The following is a 12,492-nucleotide window of genomic DNA, read 5'->3' on the forward strand; positions in this document are numbered from 1 at the left end:
CTTGTTATCTTTATCTTTGCATTTTGGCTCTTTGTTCGTGTACTCCTTCAGTGCTTAGCCTGATGATTTACAACCCTGCCTTAACCTTCACTTACTACTTTTTCTGAGCCTAGAGATTAGCTAGAGTTGAAAGCTTTGGGTCCTCTTAGGTCTTTACTGAGAATGCATCCTGCCCTGGGCTTTTTTGTGGCTTTCTAAATTCCTCACTGTAGGGGTGTCTGGGTTGCCCAGTCGGTTGAGTATCTGACTCTTGATTTGAGCTCAGGTCTTGATGTCAGGGTTGTGAGATCAAGCCCCGTTGCTAGGTGTGGAGCCTGCTTAAGATGAGAATCCTTCTGCCCCTCCCCCGCCATGTGCACATGCACGCTCCCTCTCTCTCAAAAAAAATAAATGATAAATTCCCCACTATACATGGCACCTCTGAATTATCTAATTTCCCAAGGGAACACTCTTTCTAGCCTTTTTCTCAGTCTTTCAGTATTCAATTATATGTGTCAACTATAATATTTTGCTCCAGGGTGATTGTGGATTGTTTGCTTCACAGTGGTTTTGAGCAATGTCCATTACTTTTCTACTGTGTGTGAATTCCAAGTTAGGCAAAACAAAGACATGCACTTTGTGTCAGTCATTCAGGTAACACCAGACAGGTTGGAACAGAGAAACACAATTTTTTGGAATAAGGTCTCCACTGAGCTCTTTGGAAACAGGGACCAAGGTCCCCTAAACTGGGAACAAGATCTGCTGTCTTCAGATTTGCAGTCAAGCTGTAGAGGGGCATATAGGAAAGGCCAGTTTCAGTGATAACTAGAATGCAGACCCTTAGAGCTACTCTGAGAAATGGTTTAGAAGTTTCTTAAGAAGTTAAACATATACTTACTATGTCACCCAGCAATCCCACCACTTCTGGAAATGAAAGTTTATATTCACATAAAAACCTGTACATGAATGTTCATAATAGTTTTATTTATAACAGCTAAAAACTGGAAAAACCAAAATATCCTTCACTGAGTACATGGATACACAAACTGGTACATCCATGTAATGGAATACCACTCAGCAATAAAAAGTAATGCATTATTGATGTATTCAATGACTTAAGTGAATCTTTTTTTTTTAAGATTTTATTTATTTATTTGTCAGAGAGAGATAGAGAGAGGGAAAGCACAACCAGGGGGAGCGGGAGGCAGAGGGAGAAGCAGGCTCCCCAGTGAGCAAGGAGCCTGATGTGGGCAGAACTCGATCCCAGGACCCTGGGATCATGACCTGAGCCGAAGGCAGATGCTTAACCAACTGAGCCACCCAGGTGCCCCGACTTAGGTGAATCTTAAAGGCATTCTGTTGAGTGTAAGAAGCCAGTCTGAAAGGGTTAAAAACTGTATGATTCCATTTATATGACATTCTTGAAAGATAAAACTGTAGTGATGGAGAACAGATCATTGTTGGGGATATGGGTGGGCAGCGGGTGTAACTATAACTGGATAGTACAAGGGAGATTTTTCAGGTGAAGAGACTATTCTGTGTCCTAATTGCATTGGTGTTTACACAAATTAATATGTATTTTAAAATTCATAAACTGCATACCATAAAAAATTTTACTGCATGATAATTACAGCAGATAGTGATAGTGCTATTCATTTGTCAAAAACTTGGAGGCTTTTGGGGAGCCTGGGTGGCTCAGTTGTTAAGCATCTGCCTTCAGCTCAGGTCATGATCCCAGGCTCCTGGGATCGAGCCCTGCATCGGGCTCTCTGCTCAGCGGGGAGCCTGCTTCTCCCTCTCCCACTCCCCCTGCTTGTGCTCCTTCTCTCGCTGTGTCTCTCTCTCTGTCAAATAAATAAATAAAATATATAAAAAAAAAAAAACTTGGGGAGGCTTTCTCCAATTTATTAGTGAAGGAGGGATTCATGGGAGGAAGAACTGGCACACCATCTCATAGCTCGCTCTATTTTTTTTTAAGATTTTATTTATTTATTTGACAGAGACACAGCGAGAGAGAGGGAACACAAGCAGGGGGAGTGGGAGAGGGAGAAGCAGACTTCCCGCTGAGCAGGGAGCCCGATGCCTGGCTTGATTCAGGACCCTAGGATGGATCTTGACTTGAGCTGAAGGCACATGCTTACTGACTGAGCCCAGGTGCCCCAGCTTGCTCTATTTGAATGGAAAAGTATTCTCTTCTCAGAGGTCAAGGAAATTCTGTGATGATTCTGCTAATATGTATTCAGAGTTTTAATTCCAGTGAGGCTTGTGGGAAGCCTCTGGGAGCCAGAATATACAGATTTAGGTTTTCTTTGTCATGCTCCCAGCTAATGGTCTTATTAGATGGTCTCCCAACCAAAACAGGTAGAAGTGGATATTGGCTCTCAATAAGTGCAGGCTTGCCAGTGAGAGGAGCCTGGTATAACAAACATGGGAACAGAAACTCTTTCTCACATTAACCAATCTCCATGCTACATGGTTTTCTTTCTTTCTATAATAATGATACAGCTCCTAACCTGTGCAGACGATGGATTTCTAAGTTGGTGAAGAGAAATTACAGTAGATCAATTTTTTTTTCTTTCTCTCTTTGCCTGGTTCCTTACTGAAAAGTCTCAAATAATATCTCTGATATAACTCAGAGAAACATAGACCTCCTATAAAGATGAATAGGGGGAAATTGTCTAAAACAGATGTTAGAATTCAGTCTTCAACTCTGTACTGTCCCTCTTGTGAAACTCCTTATTCAGCTTTCTATGTCATCAGTGTGGTGCTGACTCCCACACCTCAAATCTCTTTGCCCAACTCCACACTCATATACTGTCATCTGCTGAACATGTCTTCTCAGAGATGCAGTAAGCATGTCAAAATTACCAGGTTCTAAAATTATATATTAATTCTTTTATCTCCTACTAGATTTGGTTTTCCTTTTTTTATACTTTATTTCAGTGAGTAGGAATTATCCATTTGTTTCTTAAGCCAGGAACCAAGGAGCTATTCGTGGCTCCTTCCTTACCTCTCAGTGAGCTTTGGTTCTATAGATCCTAACTCCTCAGTATGTTTCCTAACTGCTTATTTTTCATTCTCACTGACACTGATTAATGTCAGACCACCATCATATGTCACATGCATTCTGCAATAGCCACAAAACTGCTTTTTCTTTCCTACTTAAATTCATTTTGTACACAGCAGCCAGAATAATATTTCTTTAATGTAAATCTCAATTTACCACTTGTGAAAGCTCATCAGTCATACCGCTTTCATTGACATAAAGTCCAAACTCCTTAATGTGGCCTAAATTGTTGTTCACGATATAGATCTACTTCTCTGTTTGAGTGTTGTCTTAGTCATCTAGGGCTACTATAACAAAATACTGTAGACTGAGAGTGGTTTAAACAACAGACATTTATTTCAGTTTTGGAGGCTGGAAATCCAAGATCAAGGTGTTGACAAATTCATTTCCTGGTAAAGACCCTCTTCTTGGCTTTCAGACAGCCACCTTCTTACTATATACTCACATGGTGGGGGGAGAGAAAGTGTGTGCTCTGGTTTCTTTCTCTTCTCTTCTAATCCCATCATGGGGTTCCCACTATCATGACCCTGTCTAAAACTAATTACCTCCTGAAGACCCTACCTCCACATACACTCATATTGTGGGTTAGGGCTTCAGTATAAAAACTTTGGGAAAATACAGATACTCGGTCCATAACAATTATTAACGAACTACTTGCAATTATTTGCATTGAGCAGGTCAGCAAACTGTGTCATATAAGCCACATCTGGCCAACCACCTTGTTTTTTACAGCTTGGGGAAAATGTTTTTTATATTTTAGGTGGTTATACTTTAAATGGTTATATAAGTACCTATATAATATACTGAGTTTGTCTGTGGGCCTGTAAAATCTAAGTATTTACTTTTGTCTTTTAAAAACAAATTTGCTAACACTTAGAATAGGTTATGCTTTTTGATTCCTTGCCTTTAGCATACTGTTTATGGATAAGGTATTCTCCTCTTCCATGTTCTAGAGGCCATATTTGCTTGTTCTTTAGATTTTCTCTGATTTGACTTTGTTTTAGGCTTTTTCTGACAAGCTAAGACTTAGATATCCATCCATTGGGCTTTCATGGTAGTTGAGCCACTATCATACTGTAAAGGAACTGTTTGAGGGAAGACAAGTAGCCTTGGAGGGTTGTTCAACTTTGTTAAATTAACATTTGTGAAGTAGAGCCCTGGAGTGTTGGATGGTGAACCCCAGTTCAATAAAAGACCACAAAGGAAATTGAAATAGAGAAGCGTTTATTACTAACAGGTTCTGAAGGAAGTATTTGGCATGCCTGAAGGGGCCATAAAAGTGCAGATAGGGAGTCACAGGATCTGGGATATGTGACTTTATTAGGGTTGATGACTAGAGTGCTTTGGGATTCCTGAACTAAGTCTGAATTGGTCAAGTCAAACCAAAAAGAGCAGGGTTTTTATAAGTCCCATGGGGGCTTATTTAAGGGGTACACAAGGGGAAGGCCCTGGGAAGCAGGGTGATTATTGCTTCTTATGGAGAAGTCATATCAGGAATTTACATTTGCTTTTGATGCTGAGGCTGTTACGTAGGGCATGAACTCATGGGAGGGGCTAGTTTCAGTTCAAGACCCCTGCAGGTCCTTTGACCACACTAAATGGATGCCAAGGCAGCAATATCATAGAGTAGTTTAGCTAAACTCTTGACAAAGACGTGCCTTCCATATATTGGTTTTTTTTGTGTTGAGTTATTGAGAGTGTGTCTTTCAGTTGCCACATGGAGGGACAGGGTCTACTTCCCTCCCCCCAAATTTGTTTAGATGTCAAGACTGTATACTGAGAAGGTATGAAACAATTTATTACTCACATAATGATGCTTTATGGGGAGAGCAGTGCAGGTACCCAACGTGGTCCAGAATAGTTTGAGTGAAGTTAGGAGGGACAGATAGCTCTGGTTTTTATTGTTGTTAAGGGATGTGCCAGGTTGATGGGTTCCCACACTCAGGCTAGATTTGTGTGGTTTGAACTTCTCTGCTGATCCCAAGAAAGGTACGCTTTTTCCAACATGAAGTTTTGCATATTATAAAAGCTTACTACAGAAAAAAAGAATATAAAGAACATAAGTACATATTATCTCACATAATGGAAAATTATAATAATCCTTTGGCTTTTTCAGTATTAAAGATGAAGTTATATTGTACATATGCAATCTTCTTTCCCCTATCCCCATGTTACAGACCATCTTCCCACGTGACTAAATTTATGAAACATCATATGCAGTGATTTATTGTGAGTGTTAAGTTGAGGCATAAATGTGGATGGTTTTTCCTCTCTTCTTTTCTCCCTGTAACTACAGATAACTGTGTTCCCCTTCCTTTTCCACTGGGTTTTCTTAGTACTTTCTCAGTGTGATATCATAATTATTCTATTACTTTTACGTTCATTGAAACAGGCTCATTCTCATTCTTTAAGATTAATTTTTAAACCTTTCATTATAAAATAAAACCTACAGAAAATAACACAAAACAAATGTAGGGTTTAGTTAGTTATTAAAAGTTGAACATCTTTTTGGCAGTGGTGACAGGGCTGCTTTTGCTGATTGGTGTGTCTCAGCAAGGCAAGTAAGTCCTGCTCTGGACTTAGAAAATGAGGTTCTCTATTGCCTTTGATTCTTTGCTGCATCCTTATTTATCAGCGATGGCTTGGGGCACCCAACATTATTTTGTTTCACACATACTTATATATACACAGACAGCCAAATGTTTTTATAGGAGATAGGATTTTTTTAGTAAAACTACATGTCAGTGCTTAATGCAGAAAATGAGAAAATGCAAGTACTCTAACAAAAACAAAAGAAAAACTCCATAACCCATGTTTTGGCTTCCTTTCAACTTTTTTCTTTGAATTTATACAGTGTTTTTTTTTCCCCATAAAATGTATAATTCTGTACATACTGTTTTACAGACCTAGTTTTTTAAGTTAATATCTAGGCCTTTTCAGTGGAAAAAATGTATTTTCTCATTTAAGATTAAAAACATTTTGTGTTCATACCATTACTTTGCACTTATATTCAGGAACATAGGGTTTTAATTTAATTTCATTGTTTTTTTACATCCTTTTTTCTTTTTCCTAATATGAGAATCCACTTTTCAACAAACACCAATATAACCGTTTTCATTTATACCCATGTATACACAACTAGAATAATGACACCATACTACCATCCATAATATAATTACTGAAAATAGTTTGAAAATTTTTCCTCACTTGAAACAGTTTGAGTATAATGCCATAAACTTAATATACAGTTAGACTTATGTATTTTAATTTACTTTTGACTTATAGGGGTTCATCAAAACATCTATAAGAGCAAAAGATTAGAAACAACCTAGTCTGTTTTCTCCCCAGTTGACATTTTTCCATGTCTATAAATATATTTTCATTATTATTTTTTAATAAAACATAATATTCTGTTGTATAACTGTGTCATACTTTGTGTTTAGTCATTTTTCTGTTCTTGGGCATTTCTACTTTTTTGCCATTCTAAATAATGCTGCAATAACCATATTTACACATATATTTTTGTTTATTTCTGAGGGCTAAAAAGACAAAGGAAGAACTTGTCTTTTTAAAAAGGTTTTAGTTAGGGGCGCCTGGGTGGCTCAGTCGGTTAAGCTTCTGCCTTCAGCTCAGGTCCTGGGATCGAGTCCTGCTTCGCGCTCCCTGCTTCTCCCTCTCATTCTGCCCCTCCACCCAACTCATGCTCTCTGTCACTCACTCTCTCTCAAATAAATAAATAAAATCTTTAAAAAGAATAATTAAAAAAAAATAAAAAGGTTTTAGTTAAATTTTGACCAATTGTCTTCCAGGAAGTTTATGAATCTAATCCTATCTGCAATATTAATGAGTACTAGATTCTTTTCAATTGTGTTGTCGCCATGGGTGTTAGCATTTTTTCCTACATCATATTTATTGGCTGTTTATTTTATATTTTGTGAATTGTCTATTATGGCCTTGCCAGTTTTTTTCCATGTCCATCTTTTTTTTTTTTCTTGGCTTTTAGGAAGACATATATTAGGGACAGCAGGTATTTCATGATGGAAAGAGGTTCTGTGAAATAATCCCTTTTTGTGTCAAGATTAAATAATTATCCAGAGGTGTTTTTTGTTTCTGCTTTTTCAGAAACAATTATTCCATTTGCTTTAGTCATCAGTGCATCCTGGAAGGAAGGCCAACAACACAAAACTGGAAAGTTTTGGATGGAATACCCAACATAGGAAACAAATTCTAATTTTATTCATATCATCTGTAATAAAGTAGATATCCCCCTTCTATAATGGTTTTTCAAGCCCATAATCTCTAAATTGTTTAAAAATTTGTGGATTTTTTTTATCTTTTTTTTTATATATACTAATGAAAGGTCTTGCAGTATTGAATCAGTTCTTGGATTGGAAGGATCTGCTAGTAGGCTACAGGTCAAACTAAGTCCTGACTTTAAACTTAGTTTTTATTTTGCTAATTTGACTTCAGAATAAGAGTCTTTGAAAGCAAAACATTACTTTTCTCAGGATAGGTGAGAGCTGGCGAGGTTGCAAATAGAGCCCAGGAGTGGCTGCTTATACCAATTTGACTAGTCCAGTACTATTTGTCTTTTATAGAAAAACAAAGTAAGGCAAACCAAGCCAAGGTAATAGTGGTACTGAAGTTAAGAGTAGGTGGGTTTGGCATAAGAAAGGAAATGGAATAATCATGTAGTTAAATGCTTTTGTTATTTACATGAGTGGTCCAATCCCTATATATAATCAAACACAACCTCACACCAAATATGAGTAAATTTTGGGAGATTCTTTACCATCTTTGATTATTCAAGGAGATTGGTAAAAGCATGGACTCAGGAGGTAGACTTTTTGTGTTTGCATCCTATTTTGGCTCTCTGTACATTAATTTCTAGTAATCATACTAGTCATTAAATCATAGAGTTATTTTGAAGATTAAATAAATGAGTTAATATTTGTAGAGTACTAAGAACAACATCTTGTGGACAGTGAGCATTGTGTAAGTTTTTAAAAATGAATTAAAAATTTCTTGGTGGGAGGAAGAGTAGGAGAAGAATGTTACAAATAGTTTAACAAGTAAACCAATTGAATCTTTTTTATTAAAAAATTTTTATCTTAAAAATTTATTTTTACAACACAAACATTGAGTAAATTCGGACTATCATGAGTGATGTTTTCAAAAGTAACGATTACATACGTTTCTTGAGGGAGGTTATAGCATTTTTTACTGCTTTTGTTCACAGGATATTCTGAATAATCTTGAATCATGTGACCTTGAGGATGATGACCTTATGCTTGATGTGGATCTGCCTGAGGATGCACCTCTTGAAAATGGTAAGTGAGGACAATATTGAAATTCCAGAGGCGTATATAGTTGAGCTGCTTGTCTAGGGCCAATTTACTATTATTTACAAACTTCTTAATCTCAGTGAAGGAAGTCTTTCAGACTGAGAATCAGTCTTAAGTGATATTAAATAAATTCATTTGCAAACTTATTTAAATGTTTAAAACCTCGATTTCGTAGGTCTTAGATATAATTCTGTATGATCCAATAAAATTGTATATCTATATTATAAAGTAAGTAGTAGATAGGATGTGTCCTTTTTGCCCCTGTGTACATATCCAGCTTTTCTTCCCTTTCATTTTGATTCTAAGAAGAAATACATTTAGAGAAACAGATATCATTTGACTTGTGATACAGCAGTAAAACTCATTAAGTTTTACTTATGATAAATAAGTTTTACTAAGAATAAATATTTTTAAAAGATCAATTCTGAGAAAATTTTAAAAAGATTAATTCTGGGAAAATGGTGACCTTCTGAATGAATCATTCCACTTTTTTTTTACTCCCAAATCCAATCTCTCATCCTCTCTGGATCCCAGTAATGCTGGAGTAGGGATTTAGACAATCCATATGCAAGAGAGGCCTAGGTACTCTTGCCCCCACTGACTTAATATTTGTAGGATTTCCTATCTTAAGGACTGATCTAGAATCAGATAGCAGCCTAAAAAAGCCCCTGGGGCAAGGGTTGAAATGGGAATTCTCTGGAAAGAGGAATGGCTCCAGAAGATCTGTGGATTCCCTGTCAGTCAACATTTGCCTGGTCTCTCAGGCCTCCCAGGGGCAAGAGATGAACCAAAGAAGGTGGTGAAGTCCTTTTTATACATGATGCTAGAAAAATGCAGGGATATTTTGAAGAGGGCAGGTGTTTGTTCTGGTGCTATTGAAGGTACTAGGAGCTCATGTTTGTCACTCCTCCCTCCCCCGCCCCATGCTGCCAGGATGCTCTGTTAACAATCTCAAAATCTCAGTGGCTTTCAAAATAAACATTTATTTTCCGTATTCATGAATCTATAGATTAGCTGGGACAGCTCAGGCTGTAGGATTGAGTTCAGATCTACTCCTTGTTTCTTCATTTTGAGACCAAGATTACCTGGAGCAGGTTGCTCTCATGGCAGATGGCAAAAGGACAACAGGTTGAACAGAAACGAAAATATATTATCTCAGGGTCTTGACTTAGAACCAACACACTGTTACTTCTGCCCACATCTGTTGGCCAAAGCAAGTTATTTACCAGTGGGACTGGGAAGTGGATTCTGTTTGCAGTTAGAAACTCTGTGGCAGAGGACACTGAATATATAATTCTACTAAAGGAGAGAGTGAAGAGCTGAGAACAATATCTACTCTACCACAGGGGTAGAGACTCTAGCACCTTCTCGTGGTTCTGCTGTCACCTGGGATACTCTGGCAACCAGAGTTGAGTTCCAGTCAACTGAGAAAGAAAAGTCGCAGCCAACATCCAGGAAGAAGAATAGGGAAAACAACAGAACTCCCAGGATTAGAGTGGCCCAAGGAAATAATAATGAAAGCACTTAAGGAAATAACAATTGCAGTACAGTGCTTTCTGGAGCTATAAAAGATTTCCTAATAGAACAGTTCAGTAGATGACAGAAAGCATAGCTGCTGTTGAAATCCAAATTAGTGTCCTGGGAGATCAAGTGGAAAAATACTGGAGAACAGGGGGAAAACATAAACCATTGACAATTATGGGGGGAAAATGAGATGATGATCTAGGAGAATTCATGTGAAGTTTTAAGGGCTGGTAGTGAGGAGTGAGGGATATACTTCCTTGAAATAAATCACATCCTAGATAATGCATTTTACTTTGACAGATTTTAACTTCTCTTTGGAAACTTTATACCCTTTCTGAGCTATAGGAATTGGTATTAGAACCTGCCTCATCTTTAGAGGACAACATAAAGTTATCCTCATGATAGATAAAATTGGAATCATAGGGAAATTTAAAATCTTCGAGGTCTTGGTTGGGGACTTATGAAAAGTAGTAGGGAACCCCTGAGGTATAACATCTCATATATATTGTAGATTTTCCTCAGAGAAGGCAAACAGATTTTGACTGTTTTGAGCTAACTGAACACTGAAGAAAGCAGAACATAAGTCTAAAATATGTAGCCTTCTGAGGCACCAAACATAAAATAGTATTCAGGTTTGGTACTACTGGGGAGTAAGGAGTGACTGTTCTCTTTATAGCTCTGAGGTCCTGGATGACTATACCCCCCCCCTGAGTTTTTTGATTGGGAGGATAGGAATGTTACAAGGACTGGTACTAGGTTTAAAGGAGTTTTCTAATATACTTTTGACTATTGATTTTCATTCCCTTTAGCTTCTGGTTTTGGTGGCTATTATTCAAATTTGGGTAGAGTTTTGAATGGGTCACTCTGAAGCTTGGTGTGTTCAGCATCACTAATTCTGCCAATATCAGTGGAATTTTTACCAACAAGAAGTCTGAGACTTTGTTGAGATCTTTAGTTTGGGTTTGACTTTGGACACAAGCTTGTTATGACTTCATTGTGAATAAGGGATCTTCTGGGATTTCAAGGAAAAGGCCATGAGAATATTCATCTGGCAATTATATTTGTGTAGTAAGTCATGACCTATTAGGTAGCATATGTGATAATACAGAGGAGGAAAGAATGTTTGTTGGTCAGGTGTTTCTTGGATTGTTATGGGCTAGGATTTGGGAAGTGAGAGTTTTCAGAAATATCCATAACTGAGTTGCTTGGTGACACTGAGGGGGGCGATTATACAACTATAGTAGGATTTAAGGTTGATATCATAGTGCCTGTAGCAATAAAACATTTGCAAGATTTTCTTTTAATATTTAGAGAAAATTTGGGGCACCTGGGTGGCTCAGTTGTTAAGTGTCTGCCTTCGGCTCAGGTCATGATCCCAGGGTCCTGGGATCGAACCCCGCATCGGGCTTCCTGCTCAGCGGAAAGCCTGTTTCTCCCTCTCCCAATCCCCCTTGCTTTGTATTCCCTCTCTCACCGTGTCTCTCTCTGTCAAATAAATAAATAAAATCTTTAAAAAAATATTTAGAGAAAATTATCTTTTGAGTGCAAGGATAAAATTGGAAATTGAGTACTTGATCTCCCCTTCAGAACACTTTGATTAATCACCTACTTTATTTTTTCTTTTATTTCATAGGTGATGCAGGACACTTGTTTTTCCAGTGCCCTGCTGTTGTAAGTGTACTAAGAGACTTCTTCCTCTAGTGTTTAATTGGCTGTGGTGGAAGCATCTAGTTGTGATATATGAAGAATATCATTTTATTCTGAATTGTATTCTACTTTTTTCTAAGGCTCTTTCCAAATATTAGAAGTCTGGCAATGAGGCTATATTTATCCTATTTCTGCCTTAAAATCCTTTATAGAATGTGAGAAGAGAGACTGGTCACATCTCTTTCAGAATCTACCCCTGAATGCTATCTAAAGGTGTTAGTCTACTCTTGAAGTCTGCAGTGGATTTATCCTTTCTTTCCTTACAGAACTGAATCAGAGCCCAATCTACATTTATAGAGAAGACTTTGTTGACAGCCTCTGAAAGTCCTTTTCTAACCTCTTCTAGTTTCTTATAAAATTGATGGAGTTCAGTATGGTACTACCCCAAAATATGGCACCTGGCATATTGAATAGTTTAAGCTCAAGGAGTTTGAGAAAATGGCAGAAGCAAGAAAGTCACTTTGACCTCCTCCCCACCTCACCCTCCTTCCCTGAAACAGATCATAAAACCCTTATGTGAGAGGTACCCTCCCTATACCCAGAGGAAAGGCGCATCCTTTTTTTTTTAATTTTTTATTGTTATGTTAATCACCATACATTACATCATTCGTTCTTGATGTAGTGTTCCATGATTCATTGTTTGTGCATAACACCCAGTTCTCCACGCAGAATGTGCCCTCTTTAATACCCATCACCAGACTAACCCATCCCTCCACCCTTCTCCCCTCTAGAACCCTCAGTTTGTTTTTCAGAGTCCATCGTCTCTCTTGGTTCGTCTCCCCCTCTGACTTACTCCCCTTCATTCTTCCCCTCCTGCTATCTTCTTCTTTTTCTTTTTTCTTAACATATGTTGCATTATTTGTTTCAGAA

The 12,492-nt window shown here is 37.7% G+C and overlaps 1 protein-coding gene across 8 annotated transcripts in view; it reads left to right on the forward strand.

Moving 5' to 3' along the window:
- CCSER2 (coiled-coil serine rich protein 2) overlaps nucleotides 1-12,492 on the forward strand; it is a 191,114-nt gene that overhangs the window by 74,127 nt on the left and 104,495 nt on the right. For 7 of the 8 annotated variants that reach the window (XM_027590133.2, XM_027590117.1, XM_027590125.2 and 4 more), the window contains one exon: nucleotides 8,286-8,376. In XM_027590133.2, the coding sequence (XP_027445934.1) occupies nucleotides 8,286-8,376 (91 nt within the window). Of the gene's footprint in view, nucleotides 1-8,285; nucleotides 8,377-11,548; nucleotides 11,587-12,492 lie in introns of those variants that run through there. The other variant, XM_027590198.1, reaches the window with a different exon arrangement.

Source organism: Zalophus californianus, chromosome 15 (genome assembly GCF_009762305.2).
Source record: "Zalophus californianus isolate mZalCal1 chromosome 15, mZalCal1.pri.v2, whole genome shotgun sequence".
Lineage (NCBI taxonomy): Eukaryota > Metazoa > Chordata > Mammalia > Carnivora > Otariidae > Zalophus > Zalophus californianus.